Genomic DNA, 23,905 nt, shown 5'->3' on the forward strand with positions numbered 1-23,905 from the left:
AATCTGTACATTACACGTTTACTTTCGGCGCCTTTATTACATGGCACTTTAAAATTTAAGTCATAACTTGGGCGTTGATCGGATTTTTTAAGTGACTTTAAGAATTTAGATGTATCTCAAACTTGAAAAGCACGGGTGTCACAAACTCGATGACTTTTATAAGGTGCATTTGATGTTAATTTGTATATATTTAATAAAATACCCCAATGTCTGACTCTATTTCTACAACGATACAAGTGAGCTAAGTTGCTCATTATATATACATATATATTATATTGTGGATTTTGATAATAATGTCTTTTTGTCTTAATAAGGGACACTTTTATTTATTCCAAAAAATTTTGTGGTTTATCAGCGACATAAAACCTCTTAGTTGTTACAAAAAAAAAATACTATTACCCGGTTAAATTGAAAATGCTCAGTTTACTCTCATATAATATGCAGTTATATTATGCACTAATGTATAAATATTAGAATGCACGCGTGTGCTATATTATGCACGTGTTTGTTATAGTTCAGTTTATGATCCTAAAAATGATGTAATAAGGTTCACTTTACGAGTAAGTGGTTGAAAATTCAGTTACAATTTTTCATAGCGATCCTGATAAAATTTTAATTCGAGAGTGTATGTATTTGCGGAGCGTACGTCCACGTTCACGAGGTGTAGTGAGTGTGTAGTGAGTGTGTAGTGAGTGTGTAGTGTGTAGTGTGTAGTGAGCGGGTACCTCAGGTGCGCGCACGTGTCTGTGAAGTGGTGCGCGGTGTCGGCCAGCAGGCGACTGGCGCCCGGCTCGCTCACCGTGGGACCCACGCTGCGGGCCGCCTGCGACACGTGCCCGCTCACCTACGAGCAAACAAACAAACAACACGTTACCTACCAGCTACCAGCTGACTACAGCCCTTATAATAGACAGGGACCACCGTGAACACAAAATATTATTTTTAATATCTTAAATAATTAATACAGATCTTCTTGCTGCAAAGCAACCGATGAAAACAGCCCGGGTTTATATAACTTTAGTGAGCGTGCATTGCTTCAAATAGAGGTTAATTTGCAACCTTAATTTTTAATGTAAAATGATCTTAGGTAAATATTTCATATTTTAATTATTCTTTTTAAACTGGCGACGAATCTCCTCACCAATTTAGGGAATTAGATATAGCTCCTTATTCCAAGGTTAGAGCTTAAAGCCTGGGCACTAACTAACTTCTGCTATCAGAGCATAGTTATTTTGCGGTAGAATTAGGTATGCTAATATGATAGATATACCTGCAGGACGCTCTCGGCGGCGGTGATGAGGTCGAGGTATGCAGCGTAGTTGTGTCCGCGTGTCGACGTCAGCCTCGGGATCTGCTCGCTCAACAGCGCGCACTCTGATATCAACGCCTCCTGTAGCACAACGATCACCGTAAGTGATTGGCAACATGACAATTGATTATAATATTTAAAATCAACGAACAACACGATTCCTTTCATTGATCCATCCCACTTTAGAGGTTATTAAGAAAATGCTTAAATATGCATTGTATGCGCTCTTAAGAAATAAAATAATGGCTTATATTAACTTATCAGCTTTCTGGTAAAAACCTAAATAAAAAAATTACCGGCTTGATCTACCAACTCAACCAATGTATATCAGTGGGTTAATCTTAAGATTTTTTTTTAAATATTTTATGTAACTTCTTTGCAGTTTATTTTTTTTATTATTATATGGTAAACAATTAAAATAATAGGTATGCTTATTATTAACTTGTATATGTATCCTATTGTTCAAAGGTGTTAGATGGAACATTTTGCGTTTGTACGAGTCCATTTTGTTAATGATCGTAAGCCGGGTAGGTTACGTACCTGCGAGTACTTGTTCGTGTTGTAGTGTGCGGCGTTGTGTGCTGACGTCACCAACTGCGTGGCCGCCGCTGCCACCTGGCGCGCGCTCTCCTGTCGACACAAGCCAACGTTATGTGGACAACGGCACCATAAATCTTAATATATATTATATGAAATGCTAATGTTTGTACGTATGTCCACGGTTTTCTCTATCATCCGCAAATTTAATCAAATTCCCGTCAGGATGGCAAATACCCCTCGGTCCCCTAGTGTGCATAAATAAGTTTGGTCAAGATGGTGGATGTGGTGGCAAAAATGTGAAATTATATACATCTGTCCTTTTCTAACTAATGTACACTTCTGTAAAATTCTGAAAGTCTCGGGAATGATCTAGAAAGTTCCAGAATGTGTGCAACTGATGTTATTAATCTAGAAAGTTCTAAGGCTTTCTGGAATGATCTAGAAAATTCTAAGACTTTCTGGAATGATCTAGAAAGTTCCAAAATGATGAAGTTGATGCGACACGGTCTAGAAAATTATAAAATTATTGAAATGGTCTGGGAAGTTCCAAGATGCACTGCATTAAAAAAAATTATGATACCTATCTACTTTAGAAAATGGATTTTTAAATATTTCTTATACCATCATCGGTTAAATTACATCGCATGTTAAACATGCGATGTAATTTAACCCGAGCAACGCGGAGTTTCGCTGCTAGTTTATTTTATAATGTTCGCATGCACAGGGACAGGCCGCCATCTTAATGACGTCAGCTTCAGGCATACACTTCAAAAACATTTACTATGTTTATGGTATTTATAGAATCACGCGACTACCAGGGGGTAGCAAGAAACTCTTCTACTTCTTCTTCACAAACTTCCATTAGACACGTTCGTGACATGCTTGCCTGTCGTCTTCCAGCGGCATCAATCCTTTCATACAATCCGTCATATTTTTTACGTAAAAATAGTATGAATACAGCAGAATTAAATAAAGATTAAAATATTCAGGAACTTCAGACTTGCATTGCAGACACAATTTTTCTCTCTCTTCTGACATAAGAATGTTAGACAGATGTCAAATATCTTCCATTTCAACACAAACCAAGGTGACCAGCGTTATATTGCACTATTAACTTCTCTTTCACTTACTACAACACCTACTCTTACTCGTTCGTTCCATAGCTTTCTTGGCCATAGACAAAGACCACGCTCGTCTGATTTTCCTGTTCCTCAATAATCCATTACCATGCTATATGAAACGTACCTGCAGCCTGTCTATGTTGTTGGGGAGTCCATCTTCTCGCCGCGCGTAATCCGCGGTGATCAGACGCACTTCTTCAGCCGCACGTACCAACCCTTCTTGTTTCTCGCGGTCCTGGAGGAAGACTCAGATGTTGAGGAAACACGCCCAGTAAAAATACATGAACAAGGTACACTTCTACTTTGTCGGAAAACTTAATTCCACCGAAAAAATAAGGTACCTATCGCAAATTACTACAATTTATTGTACAACCACGCGCTTTGCAAGAAATTTCTTGCCTCGCACAGCCACTTTGTGGAATCAATTACCGGCTGCTGTTTTCCCGAACCGATATGACTTAGGGACCTTCAAGAAAAGAGCATACTCCCGCCTTAAATGCTGTCAACGCATCTCTTGACACGTGTTGTTGCGTTGGTATGTCAATGGGCTGTTGCCCGTTTGCCCCCTCTTATATATAAAATAAGATAAGATGGCCGATACCTTGGCTTTCCTGAACATTGGGTGGGTCTGTGCTAACAGCGTCAGTATTTGATCCCTGTACCGTACCTGCGGTGAGGTGGCACACAGCCGCGCTGCCTCCACCATGCGCGCCGTGGCGTCCGCTAGTAGTTTGGCCGCCGCCAGCAAGCGGCCCTGGTTCTCCGATCCTTGCTTCTCCGCTTCCGTCTATATCATCATTATATTGTTTTTATAACCCAATTAACACGCGTGTCATTTACATTAGCACACCTTAAGCGTTCAAGTAACATTCCCAATTTTTATTTTTCATACCATCACCTTATCACCTCGATCGTAATGACCACTAATCTCATAATATAGTTATGAATGTCATCATGTCAACAACACAACCGAGAGTGTATTTGTAGGATGCATTAGAGAAATACTGATCGCTCGGATAAGCACGGAGTGTGAATGTAAAAAGTAAATTAAAAATACCCAAAAGATTACTTTTACTAAATATTTTAAAAATTGACATTGTTAAGTATTAGTATTTATAATATTGATTTTCTTTTCCAATATAATAAGAAATTAGAATAAATATTCTAATTTATTTCCTTATATTATAAAAAAATATATATTTTATAATATTAGGAAAGAAAAGCAAGTCGAAAGCTTTCCAAAGATTGCGATAACTAGCAAACACTGGAGGCTTTGCATATCGTTAATTCATAATGAATAAATTGTCAGGCGGGCATATTGTGATACATCCGTTTCCCCTGGTCTTACCAAACTGGCAGACATCAAGAACTAGGTATTCCTTCGGTGAGTCAATGTATCGCGTACCTTGATGTGTGCTATGAGCTGCGCCGTGGCCTGCCCCAGGTGTCGCGCACGCCGAACCATCTCGGCCGAGTCGGGCGCGTCACCGACACGCTCGCTGGCTGACAGCACGCTCTCTACGGACTGTTCGATGGCGGTCGCCTCGCCGCGCCGCTCTGTACCGCACACAAACATTACATCGAATATTACAATTCTGATGTGATAACTTCTTATGGGAGGGTAAACCGCTTCGTAACGTAACGCGTTACGGGCCAGACGGTCGGGCAATGTCGTCCCTCTCTCACTACAACCAATTGTTTTTCTATAGGATTAAATAGTAATACTAATAATGTACATACACAAAATTCTAATAAACATATACAAGAATCGTAACTAAGAATAAAATATATTATGCTATAAACGTTGAATGATTTTATTAATTACATTTTTACTTTCTTTACATTATCATATAAATATACATAGAATTTAAGTAATAATAACCTAAGCTTTTCTCAATTTAAACAATCTCAATATTAAATATTTTAATGTGGATTAGTTTAACTTATCACTTCTGTCGAGCGTCCCGAGACGCACACGTTCCCAGATACTATATGTTTTGATCAAATAACGTATAGCTCAAATCAATTATCTACTTCCTGTGTATATGTGGTACATACATACTAGTACGGTCAAGTAGATAGGGTGCAGGGGCGGGTGAGTGAACAAGGTGTGTTAATGTGTGTTGTTGGTGTGTGTGCTCACCTAGGTCACAGTGCGCCAGCAGGCGTTCCAGTTCGTCGGTGACGCGCTTGGCGGCGGCGCTGAGCTGTGAGACGCCGGGTGCGGCGGCTGGCGGCGCCGCCTCGCACGCCGCCACGAGCCGCTCCACGGCCTGCGACACCTGGCGTGCCGCGCTGCGGAGCTGCTCGCGACACTGAGGATTGTGTAGCGTGGGAGCCACCACCTGTCCCACACGCGATACATAATTAGATACGTAATATAACAATTGCCAATATGGTATCTTAATCAAATGTCAACGCTCAACATTAATACATTTGCAATTCTATGGACTGAGATTCCTTGTGCGGTGTTTCCGGGACGATACGACATGGGTCCCTTCAAAAAAAGCGCGTATACCTTCCTTAAAGGCCAGTAACGCTCCTGTGATTCCTTTGGTGTTGCAAGAGAATGTGGGCGGCAATGATCACTTCACACCAGGTGACCCGTCCGCTCACTAAAGAAAAAATGGAACGACAAACGAGCATCCGGGTTTAAATTATTAAGGACTCTGACACTTGTCCACCCCACCTTTTTTCCGGTATATAGCGTTCTACCTGCAAACACCACGCAAGAAATTTCCTTCCATAGTTTGATTGTAAGTAGAAGAAAGCTCCTTGAAAGCCACACATCTAAATTATTCGGATGATTTTGAATTTACTTGTAGTAGTACAAGATAGAACAGATCTGTACAATGAAGTAAGAAGATTATTCTGTACATAACGTCTCATATTATGTATCTTAATTTTGTACAGTTTAAAACAGTGTGTTGGTGTGTCTATAATGATACGTAGATAATTTTTTATCCGTCTGGATAGAGCCTCTTTTGCTGCTAGTCAAACGATACAGATTTATTACTTTAGCATGAGTCACAAGCTACATCTTACATTCGCGAATATATGTTACTTTGTGTTAGTGTGCGTGCATTACTCAAAATACAGTTTAACAGTCAACCTTAATTTTTTTCAACGTTTTCACAGCTGTCACAGTCTATCTAGACGTATATATAGAAAATATATACGTCTAGATAGACTAGACAGACTCCATACATACACATCTTCTATATTGTGGTAATACATTAATAGTGTGAGGGTATTGTTACCTTGGCGCAGGCCACGAGCTGGCTGGTGGCAAGCGCGCAGTTGGTAGCGGCGGAGATAATGGTGTTCTGCAGCGGCTGCTCGTCCTTGCAGTGGGCCGCCACGTTCTTGGCCTTCAGCACCAGGGCCGCCGTCGTGTTGGCCACAGCCTTGGCCAGTGACAGTAGAATGTCCTGTACACAAATACACCCCCATAATTTGTAGATATTTTAAAAGATGCTGATATTGTGTTAAAACAAATGGGCAATTGGAATAGTGTTAAAACACAGTGAATGACAACGCTCGAAAGATTAAACGCTAAAACTCTCTTATCCGATACCTGTTGACTATTCGGGTTACCTGATGGTGACCATCAATCATATTCTAATTTACAACCGGACTATAAGTTTTAAGTTTTTCGAAGGTAGCCGTTACATATAAATAAATATATCACAGAAGGATATTCTTTCGAATTCCTCATAATAATACGACTTGGTAGAGTAGAGGCCATGAAATAAGTGGTATAGGTCTGCCACTGTCGAAGATTCCCTTTTAGACTTAGAAAGTCATTTACATTTAATTAACCTTCAATTGAAGAGAATTTCTTCAATTAATATATAGAGCATTCATCAGCAGTAGATTAGTATAATATAAGTACAAAATTTGTGATAAAATTAATAGAAAATCGATGCATTTCGGCTGCAACACACATTTTAAAAGGTTGTAATATTAACACAACACTTAAGAATATACTATTAAGAATCTGATTCGAGTTTTAGAACTACCCACAATGGCCATTTAGATAAATTATACTAGTTACGAGACCTGTGTGATAAATATGAAAAGTTATTTATTTTAATCAACCTGAGGCAATTTCGCGGGTACTACGAGGTGTACAAAAGGAGCACCATAGCGCGCATACAGGTATACTATATATTCTACTAGCTGACCCAACAGACGTTGTTCTATACACAATAAATAAATTACAGCATGTTATGAATTTGTCAATAATATTTTATAATATCAATAATTTAGTAAAAATATGCTCCCTGTTGTTAAAGTCAAATTATTTCACAGCAGAACTGTCAAACCGTGCGTCAATAAATTCTCTCATAGGAAATATGTCCATACAAAACAAATATTGGAAATAAAAATAATAACGGGACCCAAACCGAAATAATAACTATCCTATCTCTCAAGTTGGACTAAACTGCACTCCATGAAGTAATCCCCATTAAAATCCGTTCATCAGCTTAGGAGTTCACTGGAAACAATCATAAGGACACTGGATTTATATATATAAATTGGATTTGGAATATATTCGGGAAGGTTCATATCTTGTTCTCCCTCAAACTTCGTGTCGAGATTGTGTTGTTTAATGTATTTGTAAATCGTCGAGTTTATTTATCCTTACTAACTTTTGCTGGGATACAGCCGATTCATACTAAAATCCATTTCTTCTTTTCTATTGAAATATATTCAATCTTTCGACAGTTTTGTGATATATTTTTCCAATCTATAAAAAGTTTCCCTGCGTAATGGCGTCATTTTTTGACGCCATTTCTACCGTATTGAATGTTGACAACAGTCATAGAAACTAGTGAAATAGCAGACAAGTATTTATATAGAAATAATGTAGATATTTATTTTGCTTTTTCACGGAGCTGGCAGATTGTTGTATTTTATGTACAAAAATATAAAGAACCTCCTATAATAAGAACATTTCCTAAAACTTTTTTGACATCATTAATAACACTTTTAATTATTAACCATAAATTAAGTGAATCTTGTTATTGTCATCACGCCTATTCAAAAGCATGTGGATTTTGTTCAACTATGCATTTTGCAATAAATTACCACTAGATGGTGCTGCAACAAACAATATATGTATAAGAACGAAGCCAGGGTTGCATTATTTTTGAAGTGCAATGAGTCTTTAGAAGCGCTTAGCAATTTTATGGGTACTGAATGAGATTGAGTTGTCACACTCATCCGTGTAACACTTGTTTATATTGGTGATAGCAAAGACCTGAATTCATAGCGCTAGTGTCGGTCCGATTCAACAGCATGGACTTAACGCATTATAAATAAATATCTAATTCGTCCATGAATTATAAACTTTCCTGTTTTTGCCTAAAGTAATATAAGAAACGGGAATCGAACCCGCAGTTTCTCTGAAGGCAGACACCGCAACGAGTAAGCCAAAGGGTATGTTAGTGTCGGCACACCGCACGATTACTATTCTCATCAACTACATTTACTTTACAGACAGTTAGTTGATAAATAAAAAGATCGAATCAATTTCCGAAGCAAATGTATTAACAAAAATAATAATCGCTAGTGTGTGGCAAGGTGTCTGTCTGTGCGTACACTACAAGATAAATTACATTACAATACATTGTTAAAATTGAGAATTATTTTGTCACTTTTAATTATTATATGTAATCTACAAATAAAATTTGAAAACAAAATTTAATGAACGATGCGGGACTCGAATCCACCGAATTGTTTAGATTTGCAAGAGCGCCATCTCAAGTCAATTTCCCAATATGCAAATATTGGGGTTGAGCAGGTTATCAACAGTTGTAAAGTAGATCCTGTAGATGAAGCCACAACCTGAGAGTTGAACAAAGCATACAAGATTTAATGACGATACGTCACTCGAACGGTTAGCTCAGTTGTAAGAGCACTCGCACCGAACGCGAGAGGTCGTGGGTTCCAGTCACGCATCGTTCATAAAATTTTGTTTTCAAATTTTATTTGTGTTTTAATCCTAGAAGTAAAGTTTATCACTTTAAAAACATAACAAATTGTTGAGATATGTTATCTATCTTAAGGTAAAAGGGATCTATCGACATTGAATTCACAGAGTACTTTTTATTCCTATGGGTGACAAAAATAATTTCCCTTGTAACAGTTTTGAGGTACTATGGAGTACATAATGTAGTATGGTAATTAAGTACAATCATAAGTCTTGTTTGAACATAATATGATTCAATAGTAATTACTAACTAATTACTAATTAATTGACTAAACATAAGTTCAGCTGATACATTAAAAACCCGACTAAACATTCATAATGAATTTATATGAAATAAGTAATTAATGATGCCTTTAATTCATTTGGCAGTTTGCACAAAAACATTTGCAATCCCATGCATTTTAAACGAAAGCGACTTCGTGAAAACCATAATAAAAATAACAAGTTTACAAAGATAATGATAAAAAAAGTACAAAATATTGACAGATTAAGATAAGCAGGCAACATTAACTAAATCATTTAAGTACATAAAAATTTTTTGCATGTTTCACAAAAAGCAGTCGTATCACCCTATTTTGTATGCCGAGTTCTAATCTAAAATAGAATAAAAATTGATAAAAAAATAGAAAACTAATCAGCAGTAAGTTTGACAAAGGTGCTTCATTTTAAATTAACAACATATTATTATTAACTTACCTAATTAATGTGCGTTACAAAACTCGTGCAATAATAATAATCGAACCTAAAGTATTTTGGAACAAATTCGAGTTATAGAAATCGTCACGGAGGAAAAAGTGTTTTGCCCCCATTCGTGATATCATGTAGTTCCGTCTCGCGTGGTTAAGATGCCACTGTGAATAATGGCCGCCATACTAATATTTATATATTTCAAGATATATAGTAATTAAACCCGGAGCTGGTAGATCAACTCTACGGGAAATGTGAATATTTTAGATTCTACTTCAAAATCCACTATTTCATATTAAATTCTTCATAAATTATATTTGTTAGAAAATTTTAAATACAACTCTCGATTTAATTCCTTACTTTGCATTATTATATTAAAAAACAATAGAAATAAATACGGACTAGACAGACAAGAAGAAAAGGAGGGAAAAGACGCGCGGATGGGATATAACGCTAATTCCTCCTCGAAAATGTTAAATATAAACACTCAGAATGTCTGTATCAACTTATGCACATTCAGAGCCGTTTCCGATGGTCCCTTGACTGTACTTAGAAATAAAATAAATTATAGCCTTTAATGTGCAATTATTACAACAATAAAATAAAGAATTAACAAGAATCAAAATTGCTGCCAGTTAAACTTTGTAATGTAGTCTAAGACACAATTACTTTACTAGAGAACCCAAAACCGTCTTATGGTAAGCTACCACTAATCTAAACTAATATCTATTTTAAAAATAATAATACAGTAATGCTTTCTGCATGCAATAATTTCGTCAGACTTCTATTAAATGCCAATTACTAATAAAGAGGTTATCATGAAAAAAATACATTTTAATAATAAGTAATAAGTCGAATATAAAAATTTAGAAATAAAAAGAAAACTATAAATGACAAATACGACTAGATTAGCAAGTCGTCAGTACGTTACAAATTACTTCTTAACTTAATAATAGGAGAAGGATACCCACACCGCTGATAGTAATTATTAATTATACTAAAACCTATTTATGAATAAGTTGTATAATTTTTTATGTTAATTTAATCAAGTGTACTGTGTTGATGAATACATTGTGATATGTGTAGATATTATGTGTTATTATAATACAACATCCATTCGTAATTCCAAAGAGTCATTTTTATATCATTTTTTACTTTATTGACTTCCAAAGATACGTGGAATGCTTATGAAACGCGTGTTACGAGTCGATCATCATTGCTGAGAGAATAATTCGAAACATTTATCATCGTCTCCGGCGCTCTCGCAACCGATTTTCCTCAACAAACACTCAACCAAAAACGCGAGTAGCACGAAAATCAAGGCAAGAACTAACAGGATGTTCAACCAGTTGTCTCTGAACACCTTCTTCAGCTCGAGCTCAAGACAGACACAATTTGGACAACACTTCAGTTCAGTGCGCGGACAGCGCCGCCGACAGAATCCACAGAAACCTTGAACCCTGTCGCCCGTGGCCAGGAACGTCGGGTTATAGAATATACGAATCTCAGTCTTGGCTTTCGGCTCATTGTTCTGCGGTTTTTCATTATTTAACGTAACATTCGTGGTCCTGTCTCGATTCTCGCTCGTGTAATATCGCTCGCTTCGTTTTATGAAGCTCTCGAAGTCGTCCCGTTTATAGTTCAGCTCGTTTTTAGTGAAGCTGGCCTCCGCCTTCTCGACAAAGGTCTCGGTCGTGGTCAGAACACGGTTGTACTTATCGAGGTTCAACAGCTTCATGTTTAGAGCGCCGGATACTTTAACGTCGCGACCGGATTGTTGTACGTCATTTTTTATACTCTCGCATTCAATTTTCTTACCGCGATTATTAAATTTATCATTTAAATCATTTTTAGTATTATTACTTTGAAAGAATCTTTGTCGTAAAATCTCGTTTTTTGTTTTAATGCTTGTATTGGGATCGAAATTTATATTAGCGTAATCGTGATTGGAGAAATCTTTTTTGAAATTGTAAATTTTGTCAGTTATATTCTTAGGATACAATTTTGGTTTGTCGTCGCCGTTAGTTTTAATGTTTTTATCTTTTAGATAGCCTTCGCAATTATTTAAAATATCTTCGAAATTATTCGTTTTAGTCTCGTTAACGGGAGTTTTTGCCCTATTTATATCATTTAAAGTGACAGGTCGTTTAAATGCAACATTACAATAATCCAAGCTCCTATAGTAATCACTATCCGACTCCTCCTGTATCACATCTAACAATTTCCCCCAGTCATTGTTTGTGTCAACGTCCTCGTATATACCGTCATCTTCATACATGTCACTATAGCGATCAGTTTTATCACGGCCGTCATCATTGTCATCGATAGCATCACCGAAGTCGTCACCGTAGTCATCTTTATCTTTGCCAAAAAAGACTTTATAGAAGTTGTCATAGCAATAGTTGAGTTTCCTGTATAGATACGACTTCTTGTTGCGTCTGTCGTCGCTGTGTGTGTGCGTGCGTGAGAGTGTGTGTGCGGGCGGGTCGCGGGGCCGCGTTACCTGGGTCTCCTTATCTTGGGGCGTCTCCTCGCCGATGGTGTAAAGGACACTTGTCGATGCTTCCCCGACGCGAGACGCTGCGTTCAACAGATTCTGTCGAGGCTGAAATTCAAGGCATGATAAATTAATATATATAATATAATATAACTTTACTGTTAATTAATCTAGACCATTAAGTATTTCTTACTGAAGAAATTTCAATATAAATTTAGTAAATGAGTGGGTCCAATTCCATTAAATATATACATATATAATACATTTATAATAAGAATAAATCTTTTAGCAGTAAATTAACCTTAACGGCGCTATAGTAGGATCTAATTTCATATATTTTGAGAGAATTACGCCGAAGCGTGCAGTTTGCTTTGTCACAAATAATAAAGGTTCGCAAAAATGGTTCGATACACAAAAATATAAGTGGAGAAACTCTCACTTAGAGTAAAAATATATAAAATCACTAGCTGACCCAGCAAACGTTGTATTGCCCATATTAAAATCGCGATACAAAAGTAACTGTTGATCGTAGATGGTTGAAAATTTGAAGTTGTATGTATTTTTAATGCTGACTCATAATCAAACAAATTATAAAAAAATGTCAAAAAAATTAAAAAGAAAAATTTCGTGTGGACCACCCTTAACATTTAGGGGGATGAAAAATAGATGTTGTCCGATTCTCAGACCCACCCAGTATGCACTCAAAATTTCATGAGAATCGGCCAAGCCGTGTCGGAGGAGTTCAAAGTTTAACACCATGACACGAGAATTTTATATATTAGATTATTATGGCTGGGTCATGTTTGTCAGTGGTCAATTTAGAGAGGACATATGAGTAAGTGTACCTCTGGAGTGTCGGGCTCGGCGGCCCGCAGAAGGTCGGTGAAGGCGGCGCACAGCTGCCGTGTGGCATCCAGCAGCTTGTCGCCGCTCTCCGAGTCGTCCATCAGCGCGGCGATCATACGGACACCTGTCACACACAGACATACCTCGTTGACGAACATTAACATAGAACTTCAACAGTGGGAGACTTCTTTGCACAGGATACTGGCATGGTTACGGGGGCCTATTTTTGCCGTGAAGCAGTAATGTGTTTTTATTTATTTCACATAATATGACGTTTTAATTCATAATTCAATTATCAAAGCGACAAATGAAATAGAAATCTCGAATACACTTTTCAATTTGGAATCCACGTTACATTTTTATTTATTTCACGAATGGAGAGCAAACAGGAGATCAGATCCTTTAGATTCAAGTTCAATCTGCCATATGAACTGTGATGATGATAACTTGATAGACCAATCCATTAGCTCGATAAAACTAATTATCACTGTATATGTTCGTTTTTTTTTAAACGAGTAAATCAACTCAATATCTTGTGTCTATCTCATACCGGTTTTGACTTATTTTCAAGCAACTCACCGCAGAAATGATATGTAAATTGGAACTTTAAGTTCATTTGATAAAAAATAAAACTACTTCTGGCACGTTAGTGCTCGTATGTGTGGTTTCTATACGTCTCCTACCGAACGTTGGCGCGATTTAGACCAAATCGTACCTCTGTTGTTCATTTTACTAATGTGGCTGTTGTTTCAACGTGGTTTTTTCTGACCTACTACAGGATATAGCTAAAATTTTTAACATATCTTGCTAAGAACTATTTAATCAGCGATAAAATCAAAAATCGTGAAATCAAAATAAATGTTGGTTCGTAAGTTCGCAGTAATACGATACAAGAAAACTGTTTTACCTTTAGACATCTCCGGCAGATTGGTCGTGATGGTAGTAATGGCCGCGCCGACTGCGGTGTGATCCACCTCCTCTGTCGGTCCTGTAATCACATACATTTCATGTATTTCTTATGGGACGTCGTGGGTTGTGCCACTCCTATCCCTGACATATAGCGAGGATGTCGCATCGATGTTTGTGCTAATCTATACATATAAATAAAATTGGGAGTGTATGTTTGTAATATTGAAATAACCGTTTTTTACTACATGTACATGAATATATATACGATACATGGTGTGTGTAAAAATAACTTTCTTTACAATTTTTGTATGTCTGTCTGTCTGTTTGTTCCGGCTAATCTCTGAAATTACTGGAACGATTTTGACGGGACTTTTATTGGCAGGCTGATGTAATAAGAAGTAATTTAGGCTACTTTTATTTTAGAAAAATTAAGTAATGTTGCAATGTCCAAGAAACGGTATAAAAATAAAAATAATTTATATGGCAAATCAAACGTTTGGCTGTCAGCTAGTAATTATAAAAATAACAACGTTTCTCTGTCGATTACAAAATTATTATGGACTGCGAGAGGCTAGTAAGCCTCGCCCAATAATAAAGTATCAATAATAGGACATCGTACTAACCGGCAGTAAGGGTGACCACCTGTGCGGTGGCCGCGTTCATGGCAGCAATATGCGAGGTGACCACCTGTTTGCTGCTGTCCATACGCAAGCTCCTCCATTGCGCGGTGCCCTCACCGCCAACGGCCGGCAGACCGCTCTGTGGATCATCAATCTATTATTAACACTCACATCTAAACTATTGGCTCCGGTGCGACAACATCAATACCTTAGATCAATAATATATACCTCTAGATTAATAGACTGTGACAGCTGTGAAAACGTTTGAATGAAATGAAAACCTCTACTTTGAGCAATACACGCACACTTACACAAAGTGACATACAAATCGCGAGTGTAAGACGTAGCTAAAGCACACTAAAGTAATAAACCTGGCCTGTTTCTATCGATTGTCTAGCAGCAAGGTACTCCATCTAGACGTGTAGATTATCTAATATCAATACAATCGTTCACAGATCCCCGTTATCCATCAACCTGACAGAACTCCCTGGCTTTACACACAATATTCATCAGCCCTTTTACAAAAGCTCCTCCATTCATAGTACTTCAGCACCTACACCAGGGGTGCTCAAACGGTCGATCGGGATCGACAGGTCGATCGATAGTGCTTTTTGAGTCGATCTCGAGAAAAAAATCCGGTATAATAAACTAAAATCGGTAATTACGTACCATTTTATGAAAATTATGCTCAGGACATGCAGTGTCATGCAGATTCAACATCCAAAGTCACTCTTTAGATAAGCTTAGAACTTTAGAACGCGTTTGTTTTGTAAGAACCAATAAACTCGCAATTTTGAATAATAATTATGAGTTTTTTCACTGACATTTAAAAGCAGACCTACAGTTATCTTGACTAAAAAATGCATATTTTGCTCAAAACTAATATCTATGTCTTCGTGAGACTCTACCTAGACGACAATCCTTCATCACACATACTTGAAGCCTCTCAGACCCGATCGATCGTAGTCTACAAATTTTGAGGTAGATCGCCAGCAGTTCAAGCTTGAGCACCCCTGACCTACACCATTTCAATAAATCCCCGCTAGAAGAGGCATAAAAATATTTATTTTCTCAAAATTGATTCCTTTTATATTTATACAGTTTCTTTGTTAATTTTTATGAAATATTTGATATTTAAAACGCTTTTAACTTCGAACATGATTTACATATCGAATGCAGTACCTTACAATCAAATTTGCTATGTATTTTACAGCCTTTGTGAAATATTCTATTTCATTGAAATGAGTGGCCGTTGTGTCTTGTGTGTTCTTCTCACGAGTTCTACTCTTTCCGAACATAAGGTAGATTTAGTAATTTAAAAGAAATACTTACAGATTCAATTGATTAGTTTTATCCTAATTGAATAATGTTTACTTGACTTTGACACTCAAACTCAAAATAATATAATTATTATGTTTATTTCCTAATAGCCTAATTGTCTAGTGCGGACTGCACTTTTCGGCTTCCCTTAGCGTATTTGTTGCAAAAGCAATTCAGTGTTGGACAGCAGGCGGGCTGCGGTACAAGATGTATTATTAAATAAGGATTATGACTTAATACTGGACACAAAAAAGAGAAGCTCGAGACAAAAGCCCATCTTTGGAGGAGCCCCTTGTCAAACGCGAGGTTCTTACTGAATAAGAAAAGAAAAAGCTGACCACACTAGGGATATCATGTACAAATGCTGGTTATTATTATGAATGTAGTATTAAGAGCACCAACCCTGGTGAGTTCCTCCTCCGTCTTCTTGATGAGGTCCCGGCCCGACGTGATGCTGGACAGAAGCGCTCGCTGCGGCTCCGTGAGCACGGACGTCACCCGTGTCTGCTGCACCTGTGTGGTCTGTAAACAGCGCAACTCACGTTCAATTCATACTCCGGATGGGTGGATTGTTGCCAAAGTTCACAAGTGTAAGGGTCGTGTGGTGCATTCTGCATTTTTCGCCCTCGATTTGTCAATATACCAGTATTCAAAATTTCATAAAATAAAATTTCGCGATATTAATGGACGGCGTGTACACCCGTGATAGTCTCTCAGTGACTTAAATAGTCATCGATATATCTAAATCCCCGGTCTATCACCAAATTTGCCTCAAAAGCACTAACCAACATCAAAAAAAAAATTAATTATCTACACTATATGCCATTAATCCTATGATATATTTACCTACGTTGTTTCATATCTTCTATAATTTGCACAAAAATGTGATTATTATCACACCAAAAATCATCCACGTTAATATTTATCTATCGATTCTAATTAAAGAAGAGTACGTTGGCAACTTCACCGCCATTATGTTACACTTAAATACACATACACATAAAAATACACTTAAATAATGGCATCATTCAAAAAATAAATAATTCTAGTTTTTTGGGTATACTATGTTTTCTTTCATAAATGCAAGTTTACTACAATAATGCTTATGCTAAAATGCATATTCTATGATTTCTGGAAACATTTTATAGGATTCACGTCATGTGTGTTTCATGCAAATATCAATGAGGTATTGAAACACTTGTATGATACTCAAACCCACAATCATGTTTACTAGTACTCCATCAGACCAGGGCATATTTTTGCAGACAATTGCGAACCACTATATCTTGTAAGCAGGTTTATTGATATAAATTATAACATACATACCGTGCCAACATCGTAGACTGTTTCCATGTTAGTGAGCGTGCAACAAGTATCATTTATGTGTTATGTATGGTTAATTGTATAGCATAATATTAAATAAAAAATTCTAATTCATAGTGTATTTAGAAGTTAGTTGGGCACTGCATGAAGATAACTACGAATAAATATTTTTGCACATATTTATAATGTCTAAGGCAGTATACTTCATGAATATGGCCAATGGATGAAGCATATTCATGTGCTGATTGTGATCTATGAAGTTCACTTGTTTGCAAAAATAAATAATATTATAAAAAGCTGATACAAAGCACACTATTGCAGTAACACACACAGATAATGAACTGTTATCCGGGTTTTGTAAATGAAGGCAAGAGAGTGAAGAGAGAAAACTATCATGCAACCATTAGTCTCTAGAACTGGGATTGGCCTATTCTATAGCTACATATCTATGCAGAATAGGTACCTGCTAAAAAGAGACAAATAATAGGTAGCTTGTCTCTTTCTATTTCCTTATATCATCTTTTCATAACAGACGAGCAGCGTAAATCAAATTTTAGGCCAGATAGAGGAGAGGCACTGTGGAACGATTAATATGAATAGGAAGGCAAACCTATAATGCCGAGTCCAAGTCCAAGTATAACGAATTTGTCGAAACTAAGCTATAAATAGAGATAATAAATTAGAGATAGAGAAAGAATATGTTTGACGAAACGAGTGAAAGAGAAAATAAATCTTTCGATCACCATTTTTCGCCGAAGTTTTCAATAGTAATAATTATGTGGACGACTTCTTAGAGAGATAACTGCTACTTACATTATGATCTATATAGTATATACACCATAAAATAATTGATTGTCTTGAAAAACATCAATTACGAATTATAGATGACATGCGATTTTGACATCTAAGAAAATATATTCAAAATAAAATATGTAACAGGCCATGAGTTATGTTACAGTGCTGCGCAATTATTTATTACATTTTCAATAGATGCGTAAAAACATGCAAGACTACAATTGCAAGTGGTGATTAAAGGATGTTAAGTTTGGAATATCTTTTTGTTTTTCGAGGATATCTGTTTTAAAGACAAGAGAGACGTTGATTGGTTATACAATGGTGCAGGAAAATGCTACGCACTGTGACAGAGAACATGCAATAGAGCAGTCTTTAGAAATTTACGTTATTTAAAATTAGAAATTTGGTTTAATACTTGCTTCGAAACTCATTGCCATTTTGAACTATTAGTTCGATTTCTGTGTTTAATTTTAACAAAAATAAATCTTTCATATATTCCAACCAGCACAGAAAAAAAAACGTAATTTTCATAAGGACAAAGAGCGTTAATTGAAAGCACAATGAGTCGCTTTCACCGCACATGGACGACGTCACCTTTAATTTAAAACTTGCGGCACGCTATGATGGCTGTTTTGGCATTGGAGGCCTCATGAAGTTTCTTAAAATTTCCAAACATCATGGCAATTTTATTCTGATTTCCCTCAATTCTAGGATAAATACTAAGTTCTATGTGTGTCTAAGTTTATGAACAATTCGAGAACATGCCTCTTCAGAGTTAACGCCTCCTGCATGTCCTATTGTTCATTATCTCTTGGTGCATTGTTAACACTCAAATAGTGGCTACAGTGATAAAGTTGAACAAATACACCAAGATTTATGGTCGATACGATACCGAATGGTTCACAAATAAAATTTGAAAAAAAAAAAAAATTATGAACGATGCGAGACTCGAACCCACGACCGCTCGCGTTCACTGCGAGAACTCTCCCAACTAAGCTAACCGTTCGAGTGACGTATCGTTCATTAAATTTTTATTTCAAATTTTATTTGTGTATTAATCCCAGAAGTGAGGGTTATCACTTTAAAAACATAACAAATTGTTTCGAATGGTTCACTTAGAGGCAGCTGCATGTTGCATATTCTGTACAATACAGTCCCCGATTGTTAACGAGTCAAGACAGCCACGATAGCGCCCCGCCCCAATTCCAGTGGTATAATACTGACAGCGGGCGGCGCGTGGCCCGTGATGAGCTGGCCCGACACGGTGCTCTGCTGCGCGCCCGTCACGTGGCCCACAGCGAACGGCTTCGCGCCTGCGCACAACACACGTTACGGACACCGCACACGCGACAACCACACAATTCCCACATTCCCTATCATCAACTAAAATGTAAAAATAATTGTATTATGAAGTTATACTTTGGGAAAAAAACATGAGAATACATTTTTCGGGGCCGCGCACAGTAACAGATTTATCCGACACGGTGAGGTTATCTAATAAATTTCGCTCTAGTATAGTGTGAAGTGGTATATCTTTATTTGACATATTTATTTAGCTAAGTGATTTCGGTAACCGCAGCGTCAGTGTACTAGAGATTTATATTTAAAATAGTAATTTTTTTTTAAGTTGCCGCCACATTTTTGCAATAAGACGGATAGACAAGCGGTTCTTCATATCATATATCATTTTGAAGTTATTTAAGCCAAAGAAGTAAAACTTCTTACTTGCCTACATAACTAAGTTCACACACTTTTAAGAATAAATATTATTTGAATATATTTAAATAAAATATATATTATAAAGCAAACATAAAAATTTCACGCGTTCAAAACTTTAAACTCTATAAAAACATAAAACCAATGTGCATGAAAAGAAAATTGTATGGCTCATACGTTTATTCCCAAAGACTGAACTTATTTTTGGAAAGAATTGTGTAGTTTGGGTGTTTCGTTAAAAGTAGTGAAAACTTTGGCATGTATTAATAATTTATAAATATACATTACTGAAATGAAATAAGCACGTTTTACAGTATCTCTATACAACAGAAAACAGGCCAAAATTTTCAAAGTATATTTGTAAGGTAGCTGTGTTATAAATTACAGCAATAACAAAATAAAAACAAATATATAATTATTTATTAAGACCTTAATATAGTATTGCAGATATCCTAGTAGCTGTATAACACTTTACATGAATATCAAATATACAGTGCAGTCTATAAGCAACGCAAATTAAAATGAAATAATAAACAGTTGTCTAGCGAGAACAAAATTATAGTCAACTAAATCTTTACATTAAATACGTCATTAAAATGTTATGGTATCAATAAAATTGCATAATAATTTTATACCAAAAATATATGGTTTCGTATGGGTCACCTAGTGTTTAGTGATCACCGCCACCGACATTCTCTTACAACAGCAGCGGGATCACAGGAGCGTTGTCGATCTTTAAGGAAGGTACTCATGTCGTATCATCCCGGAAGTATCGCACAAGGAAACTCATTCCACAGCTTTGTAGTTCGTGGAAGAAAGTTCCTTGAAAACCGTACTGTGTAGGACCACCACACATCCATGATATGGATTGTGGGTACTTGTGATCACCAGTGTGTGTGAGTGTCTGTCACGTACCTTCGGCGCCGGGCCGCATAACTGCGGGCTTGGCTACCGACTCCATGTTCACTTTGCCTGACTTGAACGTGTCGTGTTGGATTATGTTGGCTCTGGAACAAATCGATAATTACAAGCTGTACACAGTAACTAATTTTTTTGCGATCTAATTAAATTTGCAATCCACTCTTCATAGTTTGTATGATGCACTGTCGCATTGGAATTACTTGAATAAGGTGTAAACCTTCATATAATTTGATGAAGTGCTCTGCTGACTGACGGGTTTAATATAACGATCAATTTAACTATTTTAAGTTATTATTGCAAATATTACAAAAATCACCAGTCTTTTACCGTTTAACTACTTAAAAAAGCAAAATTAGAAGATAAAATTATTCTTGATACACTTATGCTATATTTTATTCAAACTTTACGGGAAATATTTACACTCAATTGATCAATATTATTGGCCCTGTTATTGGGTGAAAGGATTGTTTTCACGGACTACAATATTATGAATGTCATTTCAAATAAACTAAAAGTTGAATCGATAGCTCTCTGGAGGCAATCGTTAAAACCCTCAAACCAAAACTACCTGATATGAATAGTGTTATGGTTATGTTTTTCCACCGTCATTATAATTTAGTCCGTGAGAAGTAAATACAATAAATTGACTAGATTTATTTGTAGTTCCTTTTGTAACAAATTGGTTTGTACCACCTTACAAAAGCCAAAAAATGTATGAGTAACTGCCTACCTCATAACGCTTAAAAGTCTGGGAGTGCTCTACACTCGACACGCCACATGTGAACGATGTTGTACAATTATTTTTATTAAAAAAAAGTGGGAAGTTTTTAAAACTATATTTGCAAAATTATAAAGTTCGCGTTATTTTTATTTATTGTTCAATTATATTATATGTATTTACAAAAAATAACAAATTATTAGTACCGCTTTTAGTTAAGCCATTCAATTGTTCATATTGATACCGCATGAGTACTCAGTAGTATCGATCGATTTAGGGATGACCCTAGAAACAGCCGCTCACGATCTGCTGGAGTGCAGAGAGGTGGCAAACTACAGGGCGAAGCACCTGGTATCACCAGGGCCCTTTGGGTAGTCTTCGGAAACGTTAAGAAGTTGGGTGACTTCTTGGAGGAGCTTGGCTGGTTGGAGTAGTCTCAATCGCACGCAAAATAGACGCATATGACGTCGAGTTGCGGAAACCGCCCGTGTGAAGAAAAAGACCCTAGTCTCCCTCTGCAGTACGAATGCAATAAAAATATCCGAAAGTATGGACGTCGTCAGTAGTGTGTGTCGTGAATTAGGAAACCAAAGACCAAAACGAGTAAGCGCCACGTGGACAGATTGATGTACTATTAGTGTCAAGTGTCAATGTGTCAAGAGTTACTCGCCGCCTCCGCAGTTCCACCGCGACCACGATTCATTGCAAATAGATCGAAATATCGGCATCAAATTAATAAAATATATATGGCGAGTATCCGTCATAATAATTACAACGGAGGGCTATTTATCTACTCACTTGGAGGGCGAGACGGAGTCCTCGAGCATGGCTGAGCCCTCATCGCCTTCGATGCCATGATGGTCGCGCGCGCGCCTCTTGCGCACTATGATGTCGATGTATCCCGCGATCACTTGCAAGATCTGCTCCGCCTCCGTCGTCTGCACCGAGTAGTACTGGTCGCTGCAACCACGACGTACTTCACTCTTATATATACGTCACATTCAAAGTCAAATTTCAAACAAACTTTTTTCAATTAAGCTTAAACTACGCGCTTTTGAATAGTCACTATAATTTTGTTTTTTTTTTTTTTTGTCTGGTAGAAGGCGAAAATAGTATGGTAATTATTATGTGTTGCTCGTAACTGTAAATTAAGATATCAGAGCGTCAGTGTACCTGTAATCACCAAAGTCGAGGGTGAAGGTGTTGGGGCTGGCGCACCACCTCCGCACGGTGGTGAGGGGCCACGTCTGCAGAATCTCCTTGGTCTTCTCGTCCAGCCGCAGCACCGAGTCCTTGGTGACGCCCAGCAGTCGCGGCACCAGCTTGTTTTTGCCTTTCATTTTCTCCTGGGAATCGCATGTATTGATTAAATACAGGTATGATCAACAACAATACGTATTAAAATTAGGTACAGATCATATCGTTTTTTACTCTATTTTAAAACGAATTAAAGTTATTTTACCGAAGGATAATAATTGTTAAATAAAAGCTTGTTTGTAGAGTGAAAATATCTGTCTGTAAGACCAGAGACACAATGCGGGCCACCTAAATGATCACTGCCACCTATTCCCTCTTGCACCTATCACAAGGGTGTTCCTAGGCTTAGGCTAGGATTATTTGATTCTCGCTGTAGTAAATTAGTTTCAGGATGTAAAAAGAGTGTACCGCTCAGTACTGGCCAGCACACACATACCTTGACCAGGAAGAAGGCGACGCCGTAGGTGGGCAGGTCCCTCGCGCTCTTGGTGTACAGCACCTTAGCGTCCAGCTCGCTGACGCCGGCGTGCCTCCGGTGTTCCTTGAACACCTTCTTCTCTATGCCCTTCACCTTCACGTACGACGACGGCAAAAACTCTTTCAGACTGTGCAATGAAGATAACTTATAACTCGTCTGGCCATAACCATTGTTACAATTTAAAAACTTAGCTTAATATTTAATCACAATAATGAAATAGAGTGTTACATAAAACAAAATTTCCTTGATTGTCTTGCGCAAAGTGGGTGTGGAGCTGGCAGTCATGTTATTACAGTGTATTATTGGTATGACGTACATTCATTACACATACGCTCATCCTCTCTATATGGTCAAACAACGTCAACATAACATAACATACTAAAACTTACTCTAAAAATCCAGTTGTGTGTTTGTCTTCTTTGTGATCACCGAACTGTATCTGACATTGGATACCGGCAAACTCGCACGCTGAAATTTAAGATTATTTTTTATTTCAGTCATCAACTGACAATCTTATCAAGTGTTAAATTCATCACTATATTATTGCAATTCATTTCAATCGATACGATGATAATATTATCATATGGTGAAGTTTGTATTAATTTTTCAGTAACGTTCATATACAAGTTATTTGCACAATTTGTAAGAGCACAAAAAGCAACATATACAAATTTTCGTCTGCAATAAAAAAAAAAAAAACATTTCACACCGTTCTTGTGTTATAAAAGAATATACAGACAGACGAAAATGTGAAAAATCGCTATCTTGGTGTAAGTCATAAAGTTTATGTATGAAGAAATATGACATAATAGATATAACTACAAAAAAGTTAATAGTGTATCGATGATGA

General features: G+C 37.0%; 1 protein-coding gene across 1 annotated transcript in view; it reads right to left on the reverse strand.

Annotated features, from left to right (window-relative positions):
- The window catches only part of LOC126971287 (talin-2), a 121,693-nt gene that overhangs the window by 58,717 nt on the left and 39,071 nt on the right, over positions 1–23,905 (reverse strand). Inside the window, exons 10-28 of the mRNA XM_050817512.1 lie at positions 23,445–23,523; positions 23,014–23,182; positions 22,494–22,666; positions 22,119–22,280; positions 20,597–20,688; positions 19,190–19,278; positions 16,250–16,369; positions 14,531–14,666; positions 13,906–13,986; positions 12,998–13,122; positions 12,159–12,260; positions 6,231–6,401; positions 5,114–5,315; positions 4,376–4,527; positions 3,638–3,757; positions 3,095–3,205; positions 1,850–1,939; positions 1,271–1,390; positions 726–844 (exon numbers count right to left, since the gene is read on the reverse strand). Coding sequence (XP_050673469.1) covers positions 726–844; positions 1,271–1,390; positions 1,850–1,939; positions 3,095–3,205; positions 3,638–3,757; positions 4,376–4,527; positions 5,114–5,315; positions 6,231–6,401; positions 12,159–12,260; positions 12,998–13,122; positions 13,906–13,986; positions 14,531–14,666; positions 16,250–16,369; positions 19,190–19,278; positions 20,597–20,688; positions 22,119–22,280; positions 22,494–22,666; positions 23,014–23,182; positions 23,445–23,523 — 2,413 coding nt within the window. The remainder of the gene's footprint in view (positions 1–725; positions 845–1,270; positions 1,391–1,849; positions 1,940–3,094; positions 3,206–3,637; positions 3,758–4,375; positions 4,528–5,113; positions 5,316–6,230; positions 6,402–12,158; positions 12,261–12,997; positions 13,123–13,905; positions 13,987–14,530; positions 14,667–16,249; positions 16,370–19,189; positions 19,279–20,596; positions 20,689–22,118; positions 22,281–22,493; positions 22,667–23,013; positions 23,183–23,444; positions 23,524–23,905) is intronic.

The sequence above is a fragment of the Leptidea sinapis genome, chromosome 23 (assembly GCF_905404315.1).
Source record: "Leptidea sinapis chromosome 23, ilLepSina1.1, whole genome shotgun sequence".
Classification (NCBI taxonomy): Eukaryota; Metazoa; Arthropoda; class Insecta; order Lepidoptera; family Pieridae; genus Leptidea; species Leptidea sinapis.